Raw genomic sequence first — 22,395 nt, forward strand, 5'->3', positions numbered from 1 at the left:
TTGCAGGATACCCATAAGATGGATTATTCCCATGAAATAATCCTTATCATTATTATTACTAGTTTGAAAGCTCGTACTTGGTACGGGTTAATGACCTTGATAATTTTAAAACTAAGGCATATAACATTATCGAATATGTGTTTCAAAGTTCAAATCCGGGTCACATAATTCTAAAAAAGAATGAAATACCCTAATCCCTTATTATCTCTTGATACGTACTTGATTCTAAGCATTAAGTAACTTTTAAAGCTTTGTTATCTCGAATTCTTGCAAATTTTATTAAGTACCAATCATCATAAGTGTAAGGGAATCAGGTAGAGATGGCAATGGATCGGATCTGGACCGGATCCTACAGGATCCAGATCTAGATCCATTTCACTGATGGTGTACGCAGATCCTATCCAGATCCTAAGGATCTAAAATATCAAGATCCATATCCAGATCCTGTGGATCCGGGTAGGATCTGGGTCCGAAACGGATCTCAACAAGTTTCAGAAATACAGTAGCCCATTACCTTAGTAACATCCAAGTTCAATGTTACAATAGCTAATTAGTGAGCCAATTAGTAAGGCAATTTGATTGTACAAACAAAGTTGATAGGAAACGAACCTGATTGTACAACCGAGAAAACTAAGATCGAAGAGATGAGAGTGTCGCAATAGAAGATAGAAGAGAGTCGTTGAATCGACGGTCAGACTGTGAGACGGAGGAACACAACCGGCGTCACATCTTTGAGGGATATGAGTTTGATATGGTAATTTGGAAAAATTAGGGTTTCAAAGTTTTGAGGAAAGACGGAGAGTCGGATCGAGGGTTTCAAATTAGACTTAAAAAAAGGAAATGGGCTTGAGCTTATTAATTAGATGGGCTTGAGCTTGGGTGAGAAACTTAGACTTAGGAAAATATATGGATCCAGGGTCGGATCCGGATCTCAGGGGAAGGATCCAGATCCGGATCCTTAAAATCATATATGGATCTGGATCCGATCCGGATCCTACGGATCTAAAATAATGAAATCCAAATCCGGTCCAATAGTATTGGATCTGGCGGATCCGAGGCGGATACCCGATCCATTGCCATCCCTAGAATCAGGATGCTTTGATAGCCCTTATGATTAATATAAACACATGTGTGAAATTAATGAATAGTTTACATTTGCTGTATTTTATGAGGGGGAATAAAGCAAATGTAAACTATTGACTGGGACGGAGGGAGTACATTTTTTGTTTGAACCATATATCTACCCTTCAAATATAGACAATTTACTCACACATGTCATGCTTTTAAATTAGTCATTTCAATTTTTTTTTTATTCAATTATAAGACCGTCTTACATAATGCAGGAGTCTCAGATCATTCCCCTTGTCTTGTGACTATTGCTGATTTGCCTCATCCTCCCAGAGCTTCATTCAAGTACCTGAATTGTTGGGCTCTGTCCCCCCCATTTCCAGGACCATGTGAGAGAAGGGTGGGGTACTCAGTACTCTGGTAACCACATTGTTTCTCTGTTTCTGAAGCTTAAAAACCTCAGAAGGACTCTTAAGAAGCTTCACACCACCTCTTTTACAAGTCTATCTGATAGAGTGAAGATGAGTAAGGTGGCTCTTGAGCAATGTCAAGATGATCTTAGGAACTCTCCCATGGATCCTACTCTCATTACTCAGGAGAAAAAGTTGCTTCATGGCTACTTGTTGGTGAAGATGGCTGAGATGCAAGTACTCTTTCAAAGAGCTAAAGTCCAGCACCTTCAACTTAATGATCTTAGCACTAGATTTTTCTACTCTAAGCTTGCTGATAGAAGGCTTAGAAATAGTATTGGTAGAATTCATGATGAGGATGGGAACCTCTGCATTGGAACTGAGGAGATTTTCGGGGTTTATTTCTTATTATAAGCATCTGTTGGGCTCCTCTTCCCCTGTCACTTCTCTTCCTTCTCATTTATTTCAACAGGACACTCTTTCCCCTGATGTTGGTAACCCCCTTGCTCAGCAGATTAGGGTGCCTGAGATCCTTGATGCCCTTAAATCTATAGATAGGAATAAAAGTCCTGGAATAGATGGGTATTCCTCAGGCTTCTTCTTGGATGCTTGGAATGTGGTTGGGACTGATTTTAAAGCTGTTGTTCTTGATTTCTTCCGGACTGCTATCGCCCAAAGCAGCTACTCGCCACTTTGTTGGTTCTCATTCCTAAGATGGACACTCCCCTCTTTGTTAAGGATTTTAGACCTATAGCATGCTGCACCACTTTTTACAAGGTGGTGAGTAAAATTATTGCTAATAGGCTCAAATCTGTTCTTGATTCCATCATTGGCCCTGAACAGGCTGCCTTTGTGGCTAATAGGGATATTTTTGATAACACTATGCTGGCTCATGAGTTAGTCTCCAAATATGGTCGTGCTTACCTTACTCCCAGATGCCTTTTTAAGGTAGATATAAGGAAAGCCTTTGATTCTGTTAACTGGTGTTTTCTTAAAGATAGTCTTCTTTATCTCAACTTCCCTACTAGGTTTGTTGATTGGATTATGGCTTGTGTGACCTCCCCCCACTATTCTTTACTTATTAATGGTGAGGTCAAGGGCTTTTTCCCTGGAAAGTGTGGGCTTAGACAAGGGGATCCCTTGTCCCCTTATCTGTTTGTCATTTGTATGGAGGTGCTGTCTAGACTCTTAAGGAAGCTACCTAGGGAGGTTAACTTTTCTTATCATCCCAAGTGTGTGCAGCTTAATCTTACACACCTTGTTTTTTCTTTGACGACTTACTAATCTTTACTAGAGGTGATTTACCTTCGTGAAGGTCTTTGCTCGCTCGTGTTTGGACAAGTTTAGCAGATTACTCGGATTGCATGCTAACCCCGCCAAAACCGACTTATACATGGGGGGGGGTTTTGATGAGGTTAAGCACCTTATCCTGGCTGCTACTGGTTATAGTCTGGGGGCTTTCCCTTTTAGGTATCTAGGGCTTCCTCTGTTCAATGCTAGAATCACTCAAGATATGTATCAGCCTCTCTTGGACAAGATTAAAGGTAGGGTTATGCAATGGGCCAATCATAGTCTCAGCTATGCTGGTAAGGCTCTCCTGATTAATTCTGTCATTTTTGGACTGAATAATTTTTGGGGGGCCAGTGTGCTTTTACCTAAGGGTATAGCCAAGAAAATTGCAAAACTATGCAAGGATTTTCTCTGGGGTATTAATGAGGGTGCTAGAAGGCATGTTTTTATGAAATGGCAGTTACTATGTTCCCCTAAATTAGAGGGGGGGATAGGTATAAAAGAAGTCCTTAGTTGGAATTGTTCACAAATGTTGAAATGGGTATGGAAGCTCTTCTATAGACCTCAGTGTATCTGGACTAAGTGGGTTCATGCTTATGTGCTTAAAGGTGATTGCTTCTGGGATGCTACTCAAACTATCTCCCAGTCCTGGTATTGGAACAATGTACTCAAGATGAGAGATCTTCTCCTTAGGCATGTTGGATCCCCTGATCAGGCCCTCCTGTTGCTGCAGGACTGTACTTCTAATAGGAAGTATGATACTAATGCAATGTATGATGTTATTCGTACTAGGGGTACCCCTGTGGACTGGTCTTCTCTGGTTTTTAATGCTGGCTGCCATCCTAAGCATTCTTTCATTGGATTGTTAGTCTTGCAGAATGGTTTGCCCACTGTTGATCGTATTATTTCTCGTGGTTTATACTTGGTGAATAGATGTGCTTTATGTGAGGGTTGCTCTGAAGACCTGCTACATCTCTTCTTTGCTTGCCCTTATTCTAGGATTGTGTTTCTGGATATTGCAAATTGGGCTCATTTCCCTACTATCTACATTCCTTTGCAGATGTTTTGCGATGCTTCTCTCTACTCGAACAACAAGCAAGCAAGTAAGGCAAGTCTAATGGCTCTCCTTATTTTTCGTGGAAGGAGAGGAATAATAGGATTTTTAGAGGGGTTCAATCTTCCCCTGAAACTCTTTGTATTGTTATTAAGAAAGTTGTAAACCTTCGTTTGTATGGATTATAGCTCTCTTAGGTTATCTTTTTAGGCTTTCTTTTTTTTCTTGTAGGGGACTATACTGGTGTCCTTGTAGGAAAGGTTTGGACCGGGTCTTGTATTGTACTTCTTTATTGAATGAATAAGATCCATTGCTTTTCTGCAAAAAAAAAAAAAAAAAAAAAAATAATAATAATAATAATAATAATAATAATTATTATTATTATTATTATTACTATTATTATTATTATTATTATTATGCAGGCGTGGTACTTAGATGATGGCACCATCGTGGGTGATACTTTGGAGGTGGGGAAGGTCATGGATTTGATTATGGTGGATGATCCTCGTTTTGGACTGCATCTTAATGTCTCCAAGACGAAGGTCTTTTGGCCTGTTGAGAATCCTCGAAGTCGGCTTCCTGGGGTTTTCCCCCTTCTATTTCTCGGCCATTGCGTGGTGTTACAGTTTTGGGTGGACCTGTCAGTGCTTGTCCTGGTTTTAACAGTGAGATTGTGGCGAAGAGAGTAACCAAGACCATTGAGCTAATGGATTTGGTTGCGAGGATTGAGGACCCGCAATGTGAGTTGCTTCTACTTCGTGTACTGGTATTTATAAGCTCTATTTCTCACTTCGTACTTGCTCCCCTAGTGTTTTTGGGTCGGTCCATCTTCCTTTTGATGCCGCTCTTTGTTCCAACTTGGAACGTATTGTCACCGCATCTGGGCCGGGTTTTGGGGATTGCCAGTGGCGCCTTGCTACATTCCCTTTTCATCTTGGTGGTCTTGGTGTTTATGCGGCGGGAGATGTTTTATTTTATGCTTTTATTGCGTCCCGTTTGCAGTCTGCTGGTTTGCAGGCTAAGCTCCTTGGCCCTTCTGCTATTGTAGCTGCTGACCCTGCTTTTGATGATGTCGCGCGGATGTTTACTGCGACTACAGGCTTTGGTATTTTAGGTAACCCTAGTGAAATTGCTGCCCCAAAACTTATGAAGAAATTGGCAGACATTTATTTCGCGACGGTTGCTGCTGCCTCAGAGTCTGTTTTCTCTTTGACACTATGCCAGCTTGCTTTATGGCAGTCTCAGCAGGGTTCTCACTCCTCTGATTGGTTATGTAATACTCCGTATTTATAAGTCTCTGGGTACTCTATCGAGTAGGCCTTACTCTGTCGAGTAAGGGTGAGTGGCGTTTAAAATAGTTTCTGATCTGTTGGGTACTCGATCGAGTAACTACGATACTCGATCGAGTAGGGGGGTACTCGATCGAGTACCTTGGGTACTCGATCGAGTAGCCGGTTTACGGGGTGATGATTTGTCGGGTTTTGTTAATAATGCGATTGGATATATAAACAATTCCGTCACTTCCTTAATACACTTCTATCAAACCTATTTACGTTCAAAGAGAAAATAAACTACGTTCTTCGCATCAATCACATTATTGGCAAATCCCGGAGCTTGAGAGGTCGGATTTCTTTGTCCTTTGTGTCTTTGTGGTCCTTGCGTCAAGGGTAAGTCCTACATACCAATTTTATAGTATTTCGTTAAGTTTCGTTAAACCCTAATTTTGGGATTGGGGGTTTTTGTTATGTTTCTTGATTGGTAGTAATTGCATGATTGTATGTTAGGAGAAGGATTCATAGAAGAAGCCTTTTGAGATCATCTGTTGAGATCGTCCCGATTGTTGTGCTTTCCGGTAGGATTTCTACTCGTATTAGTCCCATAATGGGATATTGGTGATATCTTTGTAGTTAGTTGTTTGATGTGATGATTGTACTGTGTTTGTGGTTGTGATTGTTGTTGATGGTTCTCGAGATGCGTTCTCGGCTGAGTGGGGTCACTTGCGGGAGTGACTTCACGCCCTAGTTTCGCCCTTCGTGGAACCCGCCACGGGAGGGGATGTGCACATTAATGGACAGGGTTATCGCTCGGTATGATGAGCGGGGCTTAGGTGGGAACGGCTGCGGTCCCCCCCAGCTGGCGGGGTCCGGTGGACGTCAAGATTGGGATGATGGGAATCGGTTGGTGGTGTGTGTGTGTGTGTGTGTGATTGGTTACATCTGTTTATCTTGTTATTGTTATCTATATTGATTGTGTGATTAGTACCGACCCGTTTAAATGTTTTAAAAGCGTGGTGATCCATTCGGGGTGGTGAGCGATCATTGAGGTATGATATGATGCGTATGGGATAGCCGGGATGAGTCATCACGTGGCGTTAGAAATCTTCCATTGTGTCGACGATGTTTCATAGCTTTGATAGTTTTAGCGAGAGACCGTCCGAGAATGTTGTATTTCATTTTAGCGATTTTGGTTTTGATCATGTAATCACTTAAACTATATTTACTTTTAAAGTACGTTTCTTAATTGTCTTATGATTATCATTGCCTCGGGGAACCGAGGTGGTAGCACTTCCATGCCTTAAGTGGTCCTGGTAAGGCACTTGGAGTATGGGGGTGTTACAAATGGTATCAGAGAGACGATCCTGAAACCTGTAACCAATGAACCTAATGAATATAGGGAGTCAAATTAAAATGAACCCAGGGTAAAGGTTGTAGGAGCTAATGCAAAGACTTGGGAGACGTCCTAAAGTCGCGAACTCGCCCTACAATTTTGAACCGGTCACCATGGGATATGTGTCGGGATCGTTATGTGCTTATTGTGTGCTGTGTGTATCTATGTAGTAGTATGTTGTATGAATTGATGGATGTATGTATGTGGAGAATGGGGAATGTGTAGAAAAGATGGTGATAATGTGATTTCGTATGTTGTTGATTGAAAGCATGTTGCATGATAGTTGGTTTACAATGTTGGTTGGAATTGTTAGAAAAGTATATGAGAATGAAGAGTAATGTGTTGGAAATGGATGAATTGATTGGAAAAAGTTGGAGTAGCAATTGCATAAGAATATGAATTTTGTGATCATGACTATGTTTAGGTAACGAAGTGTAATTGTAATGTTGTTGTATTAGTAACATAGAAATAGGATTTGTAATGTATGAGAATGTTTTGTGTTACGAAAAGTTATAAAATTTAAAGCATGCGGTTAGTACATGACTAATGAGTTAAATAATATATGTGCATGATGGATGTTGTTGCTTGATTTTTGAAGATGGTAACATGAGATTGGCAATACTGGTTTTATGAGCATCGAGTTGTTTTTTTTGTTTATCATGTTGACATTTAAGTTGTTTGGAAGTAAAAGCAAGTAGTTGTGTTTTCGATTATAGCAAGGTTGTATTTAAACTGTTATAACTTGAGATGCATAAATGATTTTAATGTGATTCCAATTGGAGGTGATAGCTTGTTCTTTTGCGATTCTAACGATAGGTCACACGCCTAAAATGACCAAGTAATGAGTGAGTTATGACTGTTTTACGAAAACTGGACAGTGCTGAGAATTGGGGTACTCGATCGAGTAACTAGGATACTCGATCGAGTACCTTAGCTACTCGATCGAGTAGCCCTGGTGATTTGTGTTACGTGCTTCTGATCTTCACCTACTCGATCGAGTAAGTCCCTTACTCGATCGAGTGGCCGGTACTCGATCTAGTGACCCCTGTTTTGGGTCATATGCTTACCCTTTGACTTCGTTGCATATTATGTTTAATTCAAAGGTGTTATTTTGCTTCTTTATGCATTGTTTTACATGTATGTTGGTCTTGATAAGTAAGTTACCCAATCTTATGGTGTAGTGAGTGGCACCTGTAGTGAGTAGGAGTTCGGTTGGAGGACATGAGTTATATGTGTTGTGATAGATAGTGGAAAAAGAAAAGGAAGATTGGTATGGTTTATAGAGACATAGAGCATGTTTTGTGAGATGAGATGAGTGATATGTTTGTATGTTGAGTAATGTAAAAAGTAAGTGAATATGGACAAGGGATGATATGAGTCTAAGGAACGTGAGAATGAAAGGATTGAGAGTAAGGATGTGGATAGTGGCAACTTGAGATGTGTAAAGAATTATGGAGGGAGATGGTTAGGAGTCGAGTGAGTCAAGAATATAAGTAGTGAAAGTTCATTTTAAAAGGGGTTGAGAATAGTGGTATATAGTGAACTTTATGGAGACATGTTGCGAGGTGGATTTGTAGACAGTGAATGAGTTTGGAAGATTTGGTTTATTAGGAGGTGAAACTACGTGTGATTTCTTTGAGCATTTAACGGTATGAAATAAATTTTGATTTCTAGAGATGTACGAAGGAGATGCAATTGTTTGAACAGTGAACGTTGATTTTATGGATAGATTAGTGGCAAGTGTGAGTGATAGCATAATAAGAGAAGATCCATGGTAAGAAAGAATGAGATGATATCGATATAAATAATGGGATGTGAGTCTTGGAGCAAAGAGAAAGCAACCGGAACACTAAAGAGTTAAGAAGAAGTAATAAGGAGTTTTATGGTTAATTGATTTTGTCGAGAGTAAAAGAAAAGAATGAGGGGAGTAAAACTAGGAAAACTGTTGACCGGAGATATGTGAAATAAAAGTAAGGAATCGTCAAGATGTATGATACTATCATGGGGATTTGAGTTAACGGTTACATAGGAGTCTCGGGACAACATGATTATTCATGAGTTTCGAGGAATTAAGGGAGTAAGAGTTGGTGGAGTATTTACACGATATGAGATTTTTGGTGGAAAGTTAGATGACGATACAATTAAGATAGTATTGGGAATAATGTTGAGGTAATTTTGTTGATGGGTTTGATGTTCTTTATTTGGGGATGTTAACCAAAGATAGGAGAAAAACCGTGTTGTTTTGATATGAGTGTAAGAGGTTTGTTATACGAGCAGTGGTGGTATTATGGTGTTGTCACTAGTGGTTAAGGGTGATGATAGATAAGAAAGACAGCAGTCCTAGAGAGGTTGATTTTACAAAGGCCAGATTGATAAGTACAGTTATGAAAGAGTATAAGATGTGGTTATATGAGGCGGGTGTTAGTAGTTGAGTATTAATGGTGTGGCTACATTTGGCAGAGGGTGATGGATATGCGAAAGGGAGAATATGTTATGAGGTGTATACGAGTTAAGCTCGGGCGACAGGTAGCCTATGTTGAGTGGTAACTTACGTGATCGGGATTGATTTGGTTGGATGTGATTATGGGTCTATGTTATATATAAATGTTGGTGTGAGGTTCTGACCTCACAAGAAGTGGTATGATATGATAATTATAAAGTTGTTATCTGAATGTTCTGTAATACATGTGGGATACGATAGCGTAATGGAATGATGTTTTAAAAGGTAATAGTTTGACTGTTTTGGCATGACTAGTTATGTTTGTATATATTCACGATACATGTTAATCTGTGATATGGTAAGGGGATGATATTCATGAGGTTATCTGTTTATTCATATAATATGTTGCTTTGTGAATTGGTAAAGTGGATTTGAGTAAGTTTTCTTGTCCGAAAGGTTATTTTCGAGTAAGTGTTTATGGAATTGTATGTAGTTGTGATGTCTATCGATGTGGTAGTGGTGCCTCGGGTGGTGATCCGGGCACGGTATTTAGTGTTGTGATGCGGGTATTTTCGCATCTGCCGGTGTGGTCATTAGTGACGGTGTTACGATGCCGTCACCGGTTGTGGTGGAGTAGGCAGGATGATTACGATACGAGTTTTGAAAGTACATACGATTATACATAAACCGTTGTTTTGTTTGATGTTGCTTCTGTGAGTTTGATTAGTACAGATAGAGGTTGTTTTGTTTATTGATGTTTCTTCCGGTTAAGTTTTGGTATGGGGGTAGAGTATGATATGAAAAAGAGTCGTATATGTTTTCGTTGTTGTCATGGTATAGTGACATTCTGTTAATGGGACACGGTTGTGAGAGGTTGTTACAATAATTATGATCTTGTTCTAGTTAAGGTTTGATAGTCATAGTCATGGCAAGTGATTCGTAGAACATGTGTGGTAATGATCGATATATGCGGGTGATTCATAATCCTTTGTTGAGACATCGAGTGTGGAGTGTTGAGTAATTAGTATCGTGTTAAGTTATGTATGAGTCTTGCGGTAATGAAAGAAAGGAACTTGAGGATCTAGTGTGAGTGTACGTAACAAGTGTGGATCGTGAGTTATGCTTTTGGCGATAAGAGTTTTATATAGTTTATATAGAGAGGTGTGTCATGTTGCGGTAATAGGGAATAAGTGAAGTTTTTGGTTAAGTTAAAGATTTTGTGGTATAGGTTAGGTGGTGTGACGAGTGAAGTTTAGTATGAGAGTTGTTTAAGTAAGAGAGCCTTGGATATGTGCATGGCGAGTGTTTAGATTGTAGGTGGTTATCTTTGACAAGCGGTGGTGATGAGGATAATGAAAGATATATCTAGGATTTAGTATTACTGAGTTACGGGGACGTAACATTTATCTTAAGAGGAGTAGATGCGATAAAAGAGATTTTGATGGGTGTGCATATGGTAATATATTTGGAAGTTTGAGTCTTGATGTCGAATAAAAGGTTGATTCGTGTTGTGGTTAACTTTGTTAAAGGTCATGACCGTGCTTGTAGTAGTTCGATGTTTAGGAGTGTGAGAATATTTCACTTGTGTTGACAGTTGGATGATGATGTTTATGAGTGTAAGTAAACTTCGAGGACGAAGTTCCTTTTTAGGGTGGTAGAATGTAACATTCCGTTTGATGTCTATGAGTGTCTTGATTTTGGATTTGATAGTGGATGATATTATGGAGCTAGCAGCGTTAGAGGATGGTAGTTGGTTATGTATGGAGTTGGTGTCGTGAGAGATATATATGTGGTGGATACGATATCGTTAGTCATGTTAGGGAAGTAAACATAGTTGGTGGAGTGGGTGTTAAGAGTTCATGTTTTATGTTTGGTCGAGTTCTTGAGTTCTTAGCTATGTTGCTGTGTCTTGGTCGAGTTAGTATGGTTGTTTTTATGTATGGGTTGAACTTCGGGGACGAAGTTGTTTTTAAGGAGGGAAGACTGTAATACTCCGTATTTATAAGTCTCTGGGTACTCTATCGAGTAGGCCTTACTCTGTCGAGTAAGGGTGAGTGGCGTTTAAAATAGTTTCTGATCTGTTGGGTACTCGATCGAGTAACTACGATACTCGATCGAGTAGGGGGGTACTCGATCGAGTACCTTGGGTACTCGATCGAGTAGCCGGTTTACGGGGTGATGATTTGTCGGGTTTTGTTAATAATGCGATTGGATATATAAACAATTCCGTCACTTCCTTAATACACTTCTATCAAACCTATTTACGTTCAAAGAGAAAATAAACTACGTTCTTCGCATCAATCACATTATTGGCAAATCCCGGAGCTTGAGAGGTCGGATTTCTTTGTCCTTTGTGTCTTTGTGGTCCTTGCGTCAAGGGTAAGTCCTACATACCAATTTTATAGTATTTCGTTAAGTTTCGTTAAACCCTAATTTTGGGATTGGGGGTTTTTGTTATGTTTCTTGATTGGTAGTAATTGCATGATTGTATGTTAGGAGAAGGATTCATAGAAGAAGCCTTTTGAGATCAGCTGTTGAGATCGTCTGATTGTTGTGCTTTCCAGGTAGGATTTCCTACTCAGTATTATTCCCATAATGGGATATTGGTGATGTGCTGTAGTTAGTTGTTTGATGTGATGATTGTACTGTGTTTGTGGTTGTGATTGTTGTTGATGGTTCTCGAGATGCGTTCTCGGCTGAGTGGGGTCACTTGCGGGAGTGACTTCACGCCCTAGTTTCGCCCTTCGTGGAACCCGCCACGGAGGGGGATGTGCACATTAATGGACAGGGTTATCGCTCGTATGATGAGCGGGGCTTAGGTGGGAACGGCTGCGGTCCCCCATCGGCGTGGTGGCTGGTCCAAAGTGGACGGTCGAGATTGGGATGATGGGAATCGGTTGGTGGTGTGTGTGTGTGTGTGTGATTCGGTTGTCTGTTTATCTTGTTATTGTTATCTATATTGATTGTGTGATTAGTATTGACCCCGTTTAAATGTTTTAAAAGCGTGGTGATCCATTCGGGGTGGTGAGCGATCATTGAGCGGTATGATATGATGCGTATGGGATAGCCGGGATGAGTCATCACGTGGCGGTTAGAAGTCTTCCGCCGTGTCGACGATGTTTCATAGCTTTGATAGTTTTAGCGAAGTAGACCGTCTGAGAATGTTGTATTTCAGTTTAGCAGTTTTGGTTTTGATCATGTAATCACTTAAACTATATTTACTTTTAAAGTACGTTTCTTAATTGTCTTATGATTATCATTGCCTCGGGGAACCGAGGTGGTAGCACTTCCATGCCTTAAGTGGTCCTGGTAAGGCACTTGGAGTATGGGGGTGTTACAGGTTACGTGCGGTTCCTATCTCGGGGTTGGGTCAGACTATGAACGGGAGGACTTACCGTAGTTTGTTTGGGTATTGTCTGAGTGTTCCGTTATTCACGGTATCTAGACCCTGTCCTGCTTGCTCTCGGGTTTTTGCTGAGGATGTTTTTGGGGACCACGCTGTTTCTTGTACTGGTACTGTGGGCGTTAAACATCAGCTTAACCTCGTCCGAGACACTCTTTTCGACATCTGTTATAGATCTGGTATTACTGCGGGAAAGGAAGTTGATATCGGTTTGGTTGATGGGCATGGTGGCTCTCTTCGTCCTGCAGATTTGTTGCTTTATTCTTGGGACAGAGGGCGTGATGTGTGCATTGACTTGACAGGTTCTTATCCTTTGACTCAGACTGGGATGACGGATTTTGTGCCTGGTCGGGTTGTCGCTGATGCTGCTCAGCGAAAGTGTGCTAAATATGGGGATTTGTGCGCGGCAGCGGGCTATGGTTTTCTTCCTTTCTCTTTCTCTTCTCTTGGGGAGCTGGGTTCGGATGTTGTTGCCTTGCTCAAACGGATCCAGAAATTCTCGGTATCTCAGGATGCGGGGGCTCGGGTGGCCGCTTACATTTTTACTAGACTTAGCTTTGCTGTTGCTAAGGGTGTGGGAGCTCAGATTGTCTCTCGGCTCCCCACCAATTTCATGTAAACTTTTCTTTTTCTTTTAATGAAAGTCACAAGCATCCTTTTTATAATAATAATAATAATAATAATAATAATAATAATAATAATAATAATAATAATAATAATAATAATAATAATAATAATAATAATAATAATAATAATAATAATAATAATAATAATAATAATAATAATAATAATAATAATAATAATAATAATAATAATAATAATAATAATAATAATAATAATAATAATAATAATAATAATAATAATAATAATAATAATAATAATAATAATAATAATAATAATAATAATAATAATAATAATAATAATAATAATAATAATAATAATAATAATAATAATAATAATAATAATAATAATAATAATAATAATAATAATAATAATAATAATAATAATAATAATAATAATAATAATAATAATTAATCTTCTAATTACATTTTTATGTTATTTCTTTCACAAAGCACATGTAATGTATACTCCTATGATTATCTTATTGTTATCATTCCACCGTAAAGGCATAAAAGATAAACTCATCTATGTTTTTGGCCACTATAAGCAAACATACAATTTAGTGACAACAAAATTATAGTTTGTTAAATTTAATTTTAACCGTTAATAAATGACTTCTATTTATAATCATAAGATCACCCTACCTTATGTTCATCTTTAAAAGCGGGACAGTTCTACTATTTATACGTAGTATATTCACAACACCTCCATTATTAATGTGGGACAAATAATATATTAAGAAATACACCATCTTTTTCGCACCTAGCTCGACATCCAACCCGAATCCCGAAATACGGACAATTGCTACTCATTATACCCTATAGTAGTTATATTTAATAATATGAGCAAATACTATATGTTAATATTCGTACGTTCAACATCCAATCCGATTAATAATGAGCAAATACTAACAAACTAATCTTATCTAGAGTCTAAAGTTTTTCGCACGTATATTGGTAACATTTGTGCAATTTTATCTTATTGCTAACAAACTAATCTTATCTAAAGTCCAAAGTTTTTCTTACGTATAAATTTAACGTTTTTTTTTTCCTTATAGATATTAAGTAGTTTTTAAGGGTTGGACTCTCTAGATGAAATAAATGTTAAAACTTGAAAAAGTAACATGAAAAATTAACATTATATAACGTTACTTTTAAAGTCTCTTATATAATAAGTATACTACTGATGAATGTTTGTTATTTAAAAATTCAGCTTCAAAATTTAAAAATAAATAACTTATTGCTAAACTACTAAATTTGAGTAGAAAATGAGATGTTATAACTATATATAATTGTGAAACCACCAAAATCAAAAGTATAATACAAATAAATTTCACTATTGTAGAGGTAATAATACAAACTCATATGAGCTATTTAAGACCATACTTAAGAGATTCAAAAGATTTTGTGTTCATATTTAAGCTTCAAGGATGACTCATATTTATAATCATAGGATCAACTCACAGTATGTTAATCTTTTGATGTGGGACAATTATACTATTTATAATAATAGGATCAGCACACCTTATGTTAATCGTTCGATGTGGGGCAATTCTACTATTTATAATAGGATGACCTCACCTTTTCTACTATTTATACGTAACATGTTCACCACATCTACATTATTTTTCAATGTGTGACATATAACATACTAAGAAGTACATCATCTTTTTCGCACCTAGTTCGACATCCAACTCGATTTAATAACGATTTGTTCTTTTGAGTCTAGCCTCCTACTCCTCCTTAATTAATGAACGAACTCTGTTTGTAAGTCTTTTAATTTAAGTACCTATTTAAACAAAAAAAAAAAAGATTGAAGACGGATAATTCCGTCTCAAATAAAAATTCGTGATAATAAAATACAAATAAATTTGTATTAAGACTACATAAGTCGTTATGGCCTATGGGTCTTTTAGAAAATTGTTTTTGTAGCATTTTATTATGAGTGTGTTGGCAGTTCCTAGATGGTAGCTGAACCATGAGCTCTTTGTTATACTTGGATTTCTTCAACTGTTGTCCGCTTAATTGTTTGACTAATATTTAGTGAGTTGATCCCATTGTAATGAAATCATACCTACGTCATTTTTATATTCTCATTCTCAGTAAATTGAATAATTAAAACATTATAAACATTATAACCCCCATTTTAATATAGGACATATTATTATAATAATTAAAACATTCTCCACATTATTTTTTATATCATATTGTGAAGATAATGATACAAACTCTTAAGAACTCTCTAAGATAATACTTGAGAGACCCAACTCTAAGATAATACTTGAGAGACTCAAAAGATTTTGGGTTAATAAATAAATTCCAAGGATGTCTTCTATTTATAATCATAGGATCACCCCACCTTATGCTAATCTTTCGATGTGGGACAATTTTATTATTTATATATGTTCAATGTGAAACATATAAAATACTAAAAAGTATATCATCTTTAATATGTGCAAATAATATGAAATCTATACTCTAATGATAACTTTTTTTAGCACGATTCTAATTATACTATTTTCATAATTTTTGTAACGATACTTTTTCCTTCAAATGAAACGTAAAAAGTTTTTATATAAAAATTAGAAAAATCACTTGAATATAATTTAGGAAATATATATTATAATAATTAAAAGATTTTTTACTTTATTTTTTATATCCAAAAATATTATTTGTGATACTTTCCTAAATTAATTTTTGATGATGTGGACAGCTTAGAATCGCTCGAAAAAAGCTTCTTTTATAAATATACTAGATTTAATGTTCGGGCGATGCCCGGGCCAACTTGTAATATCCTATGATTATGATGTATTAATATTCTAAGGCCATGTTCTGCTGGAGTTAATTTACTGAACTAAAGCTAGGTGAGCTTAACTATACTGAACTGAATATAAAAAAGTTGAACTGACTTATAGGAGCTGAGCTATACTAACTTATAGAAGCTTAATTTATAAAAAAAAAAAAAAAAAAGAGGGGGGGGGGGGTTATGAATTGAGCTTAAGTTTCTAAACTGAATTTATAGGAGCTGAATTAAGCTTATAAGGGCTTAACTTTTTTAGAAACGGAATGAAAACATATAGCTATGAATAACTACACATACTCCATTAAATATTGTAAGTTATCCTAAGGAATTTAATAAATACTATGAATCCATGTTCATCAACTCAGATGGACACCTTGTGCAAGTCAAATAAAATGCAGGAGAAATTGTTCTTGTTGATGATATTACCAATGTTTCAGTACGTAAGACATCATAAGATTAGTTATAATATCATCCTCATGTTATATCTCATCCCTATCATTAGTAAAAACTACAAAACTTGCTCTATATATCATCTTAGCTATCAAGCAGTACTCCTTAAACGTAGTTGTCATTAAAATCATCATTAGTTAACTTGAATTGACTCACACAATAAAATCCTTTCTTCAAACAACCAATATTATAAGATTAATAAAATATACTCCATCATTAGGCAAAGATATAGATTACAGATTGATACAAAATTGAAACCAACTAAAACTACAATGAAATTATTAGACTTTTGTTTACTACCCAAATTCTTGTACGTATTTTATTAATAAGTTTTTTTTAGTTGTCTCTTTTTCTCTTTTTATTATCTTCTTATAATTATAAGACTTCAAATCAGATAATAAAATAACTGTTTCAAAGGTTTGGTTTTGTTAAGTGTTACAACATATATTCTACGTAAATTTGCAATTTGGTAAACTGTGGGCTCTATTTAAATTCCTTATCGATAATTGTTAGTTATACAACGCACACTACAAAACGTTATCTTAATTATCTATATTACATTGTTGATCATACTATGCTATTTACGTTAAATTTTTGAAATTACATATTAAAATTATATGTTTGACCAAATTCAAGTTATCTATATTGTATTTCTTAAAACGATTGCTGATAGGAAAGAGATTGAGAAAATTTGATGATATGGGCATTTTACGTAATTAGTTAGGTCACTATTGTTAATTTTTATGAGATAATTGGCTTATAAGATTTAAATATAAAAAGTAACTCATATTTCTCCGTTTTATTCAATTGTTTACAATTACTTTTTGAAACTCTCTAATTTTGAGAGTATTAAGCTTTTAGTGATATATTATAACTCAATTTTTACATTTACGACAAAGATGTACATGTACTCCAAATACACTGATTAGGCGAGTTGTTGTGTGTATGTTCCGGATCGAACTTAGACTTAATTAGTTTCATGATGCATCTTCTTATCCATCCTTCTTTATCTCCAAACTCTGCCTCTAACCAATGATTATACGGTCTTATACTTGTTATAGTGGTAGTAAAACATATAGCATAATTAGCTCGAGCCCGAAATTACGATGCAATTGAAACGGTGGCTACAGCAAAGGAGACGCAATAATGATAATAATAATAATAAAACTATTATAGTCATTAACTAATCATAAAATATTAGTTTCGCTTCCAATCAAACACTAAAGCTGACAAAGATTACAATAACTCTAATAATAAATGCTCACTAATTACAAACTTCAATAAAGCCTTCAGAACTTTACACGACAAAAGTGATAACTAAAATATTACGATCTTATATTCTTATGTAAATCTATTCAACTAGGTACACTGTCTTTGAACCTGGGACTAATTAACTATTGGATTTATGTCCGGAGTCCAATTAAGGTAACCCATTTTATATTCTATCCGTAACGTTTTGCTAGAAGCCGCTTACGGACCGAGTCTTAAATGAGTTTAAGGACTCGTGTAGAATTAAATGGGCCCATTGGGTCACACACAAGATGAATACGGTGTTTCCTTTTACAGTCAGACTGAAATATGGAAATAGGGCTCTAATTAGATTAGACCCAACTGCGATTAAAGTTAGGGTTTGATTAGGAAACTGAGTCTTTACTTTCCTATATATAGAGATATATGGGAGTCAGTTTCATCCATCCAATTCCTATGTGAGAAATAACAAATCCTACCTTGTGTACTAGCATACAAATCGTATCTCCTATTCATACGTGTGGATACTAGTGGAGGCACTACAATTGGGGTGCTCGTAATTATTTGTAGTTGTTGGGTTATTCTGATCCGATTATTATTTTTCTTATTTGCTGGATATTATTTGTGATGTATCACTTTCATATATACTTTTATAGCTCCCTTTATACCGTTTTACATACCGTTTCGTGCCTATTATATCATTTATATGCTCTATTTCAATGAATTGTCGATACTGCCGCTATTTTGTGTTTTGATGCAGAAATGACTCGTTATGAGTATGATCAAGCTAAGATTAGCATGGCGGAGACGGCATAGAAAAATACACGAAGCATGGCACGGGAAACGAGGAATCATGAAGACTAGAAGTCAAAGAAGAGAAGAAGGAACCTGTGAGCTAGTTCCTCGATCGAGTCATCTTGCCGACTCGATCGAGCGGCCGCCCTCGATCGAGTCAGTCACCGACTCGATCGAGGATCCTTTCTGGCGGGTTTATTTCCGGAATTTCCTAAAACGTTAATCTTTTGTTATAAATTAAAGACTCGGGTTTTATTGTTAACCTACGATATATTTTGCTAAGTATTGCTAGAAAACTCTCTTAAGAACCCTAATCTTCCTTTTGTATGGTACTAATCTTTCCTCTTTAATTAAATCATTGTTTTATGTTCTTCAATTATTGTTTTCATCTTGCAATTATGTTTTCATCTTTAATCATGTTTGTTGTTGTTATTATAATCATGAGTAGCTAATTCCCTCATCTAGGATGAAGGGGATCTAGGTTAATTAAGAAGGGAAAATCAATTAGTGCTATTGATATCATTAAAGTTGTTGTTTGATTGTTGTAATTCTTCTAGTTAATCACTTGAGGCCTGAGTTATTAATTAGTGTAGCGAATCGATCCTATCGCCGACCGGGTTAGAATTGATATAGGCTGCGATAATCAAATAGAAAGTATCTAATAATAGCGACCGCATGTTAGAATCGATCTAAAGGGCATAATGGAGTCGACCGATCTTATGACCTTAAACAACTTGATAGATTTAGTAATTGATTGATAATCCCCGTCTGATTGACCTAGTGAACCTAATTCCTAGACTTTTAATAATATTGTTATTCATCCTTTATTTATTGCAATTAGTTTGTTAGAATCAACTCAAAACAAAACCCCGAAATTGGTTACTTCTAGACAGTTTAAATACTCTTAGACTAGCTTTTACCGCCTCCCTGTGGATTCGAGCACTGTCTTATCGCTAGCTATTCTTGTTAGTCCGAGATAGTTTTACTTTGATTTGGTAATACGACTTTAGCCACATCAAATTTGGCGCCGTTCTTGGGAGGCAACAATTGTTTAGTCTTTTTGTGTTTATTTTGTCTTTTTGTCTCGGGAACCCGGTTCCTTGAGACCGTTCTCACACTTTCTTGTTAGTTCCGTTTATGCCCAGGTCTAATAGGTCCGAGATTATTCCTTTTGATCCCGAACCGAGAAGACTTTTCGCTACAGACGGAAATTTAATCAAGAAGTGAGTCAAGTAGAAGACTTGAGTATACTTGACGTCGAAACGGCGAGCCCTACAGAGAGACACCGATCGGTCCTACGAAGAGGAAGAGGAAGAAATTCCTATCTCTGATATTCCTATTCCTGAAACTCCTGTTCTTGAAACTATCATCATGTCTACCCTAGCCGGTCACTCGAGCCAACCTTAGATTCTATTCCACAAGGTTTCAAGCTGCCCACTTCTACCAATGGAACATTCGAGATTCGGGCATCTTACATTAATTTGGTGGAACGAAACATGTTCGGACGGACAGTGCCGAGGACCCCGCAACGCATATGGAAAAGTTTGTCACTTCTCATTTGTTCTATCCCATTAAATTTGGAGTGACACAAGACCAAGTTAAGCGGTGCTCTTTCCTTTCTCTCCGAAAGATGGAGTGCTTTGAGTGGTTAAGAGATATGGATATGGATACGAATGAGTTCAGACTGGAATTCCTTGGCTCTTGCTTTCTACAAGAGGTACTTCCCGCCTCAGAAGACTAATGCTTTGAGGAATCAAATTACTAGTTTCAAGCAAGCCCATGAAGATTTGAACGAAGCTTGGACTCGCTTCAAGCGTTTAGTTCGATCGTTCCCATCATGGTTTCCCAAAGTGGTTCCTTTGCAACCAGTTTTATAACGGGTTGTTTGACAATCATCGTGCCCTTTTGGATTCATCTGCTAATGGGAGGTTTCAAGATAACACACTAGATGGTGACGCGTGGAAGTTGATTGATCAGATTGCTACCCATACCGCGAGGTATGGAAATCCTAGGGGAAGCACGCGAGGTCGGGGTTGATAGTGCTTTGGCAAAGACACGGTGGAGGCTATTTTCGCCCAGATTGCTGAGATGAAGACTACCCAATCATTGGGTAGTAAAGAGAGAGTTCATGCTATGAGTCCGCAAGTAGAGGAGACTTGTGCTAGATGCGGTTTAGATGGTCATGGTGCAGGTGATTGTATGAGCACATTTGAGCGGGTTAACGCCTTTCGGGCTTACGGACAAGGTGCACAAGGTACACCTTTCTCTAATTTCTACAATGAAAGAACGAAGGAGCATCCATTCCTTCAATGGTCTAGCCAGAATGTGCAAAACCCGCAGCGATCACAAATGAAAAGAATCCTTATATCCCTCCTAACAATCGCGGTAATCAACAACAAGGGGGATATCAAAGGCAAAATCAAGGAGGCCAGCAGTTCAACAATCAATATCAGCAGACCTCCTCAAGCAAACTCCTCAACAAATTCCTCAACAAGCTCCGAATAATGATATGGCAGAGTTGCGCAATCTTTTGCAACAAACTTTGTCAATGCAAGCGGACAGGCGGACGGCTCATTTCGAGTTGATTGCCCATAACAAGATGCTAGATAATCAAGTGGCTCAGATGGCACTTCAAAACCCATCAAAACAGACCGTAGGTCTTCCTCCTCAAGGTAAGCAAGCTCATGAGCAAGCTAATGTTATTCGGTGAGGAGCGGTACTTCTTATACGAACCCCGACCGCAAAGTCTTGAGAATGAAGTGCCCATTACTGTTGATGAAGTCCCTTACATGCATCCCAAAGGATTGGGTAATTTGGAGCTTAGTGATGATGAGAAAGAGCCTGACGAAGTTGAAACACGAGCCGACGATAAAAGTAAAAAAAGACGAAAAAGTGAACTCGCAAAGGTTCTCGACCGAGTCACAAAGGCGACTCGATCGAGGATCCACCCAGCTCGATCGAGTCACCCCTGACTCGATCGAGGATCCAATATCGCCAGCCGACGGTGTTTCAAAAGTGGTTTCTAAGGGTAAGCAAGCCGAGCCCATAACTATTTCTCTACCTTTTCCTCACCGACAACAAAAATCCAAGCCGGATAAGCGATTCGGTAAGTTTATGGAGGTCGTGAAGAATCTACGGGTAAGTGTCCCTTTTCGAATTGATCACTCAAGTGCCGGCTTATGCAAAGTTCATGAAGAAGATTTTGACAAGGAAGAGATCCTTTGACGCGGTAGAAACTATTGCTTACACTCGAAGTGCGTGCCATGTTGCCAATTAACTCACCACCGAAATTAAAGGATCCAGGAAGTTTTTCTATCCCTTGTCAAATTGGTCATCTTTCTATTAGTAAAGCTCTTTGTGATTTGGGAGCTAGTGTCGCGTTATGCCGTATTCTATCTGTAAAAAGTTAAATATGGGTCCGTTGATGATTACTAATATGACACCGCAGATGGCCGATAGAATCGTTAAACACCCCGGGGGTGTTAGAGAATGTTCCCGTTCGAATAGGGAAGTTTTTCATCCCCGTTGATTTTGTTGTCATGGACATGGCTGAAGACAACCAGATCCCTATCATCTTGGGCGGCACCGTTCTTTACATCTGCGGGGCGGTCATAGATGTTAGGCAAGGGAGATTGACCTTAGTGCTGGGGATGACACGATTATTTTCAACTTAGAAAAAGCATTGAAAAACCCCATGATAGAAGAGACTTGTCATAGTATAGATGTTGTTGATTTTACTATTGATGAGTGTCTTCCTATGTGTTTTGACAGGGATCCTCTGGAGATTGCCCTGGTTTCGATCCGGTGATCGACGGGTTCATGGAGTCCAGTTCATCGAATTGAGAAGCTTCTAACTGGAGAGGAATTCCTACATCAGAAGGTATACAGTTTGGGTGTCACACCTAAGGTAACTGAGGTAAAGAAACCCGAATTGAAACCCCTTCCCTCTCATCTCAAATATGAATTTCTTGATGACTGTGAGATGAATCCAGTGATTGTCAATGCTAACCTAACTGAAGGTCAACTATCTGCTTTGTTGACTGTTTTGAGAACTCATAAAAAGGCAATTGGGTATAGCATTGACGATCTCAAAGGTATTAGTCCTGACTTTTGTATGCATAGAATTCACTTGGAAGAAGGCCACAAG

At 37.7% G+C, this 22,395-nt stretch overlaps 1 protein-coding gene across 1 annotated transcript; it reads left to right on the forward strand.

The window, feature by feature from the left end:
- Nucleotides 1–1,337: 1,337 nt before the first annotated feature.
- Nucleotides 1,338–3,987, forward strand: LOC141601395 (uncharacterized). Its single transcript, XM_074421670.1, has 5 exons — nt 1,338–1,364; nt 1,452–1,874; nt 1,951–2,177; nt 2,282–2,506; nt 2,949–3,987. The coding sequence occupies exons 1-5, from the start codon at nt 1,338–1,340 to the stop codon at nt 3,985–3,987; spliced, it is 1,941 nt and encodes a 646-aa protein (XP_074277771.1).
- Nucleotides 3,988–22,395: the final 18,408 nt, after the last annotated feature.

The sequence above is a fragment of the Silene latifolia genome, chromosome 9, assembly GCF_048544455.1.
Source record: "Silene latifolia isolate original U9 population chromosome 9, ASM4854445v1, whole genome shotgun sequence".
In the NCBI taxonomy this organism is placed as follows: Eukaryota; Viridiplantae; Streptophyta; class Magnoliopsida; order Caryophyllales; family Caryophyllaceae; genus Silene; species Silene latifolia.

Coding starts and splice junctions, on each gene's coding strand:
- LOC141601395 (XM_074421670.1), top strand. CDS start 1,338: ATGCAGGAGTCTCAGATCATTCCCCTT. Junction 1,875..1,950: donor GAACTGAGGAGATTTTCGGG/GTTTATTTCTTA, acceptor TTATTTCAACAG/GACACTCTTTCCCCTGATGT. Junction 2,178..2,281: donor AGCTACTCGCCACTTTGTTG/GTTCTCATTCCT, acceptor TATTGCTAATAG/GCTCAAATCTGTTCTTGATT.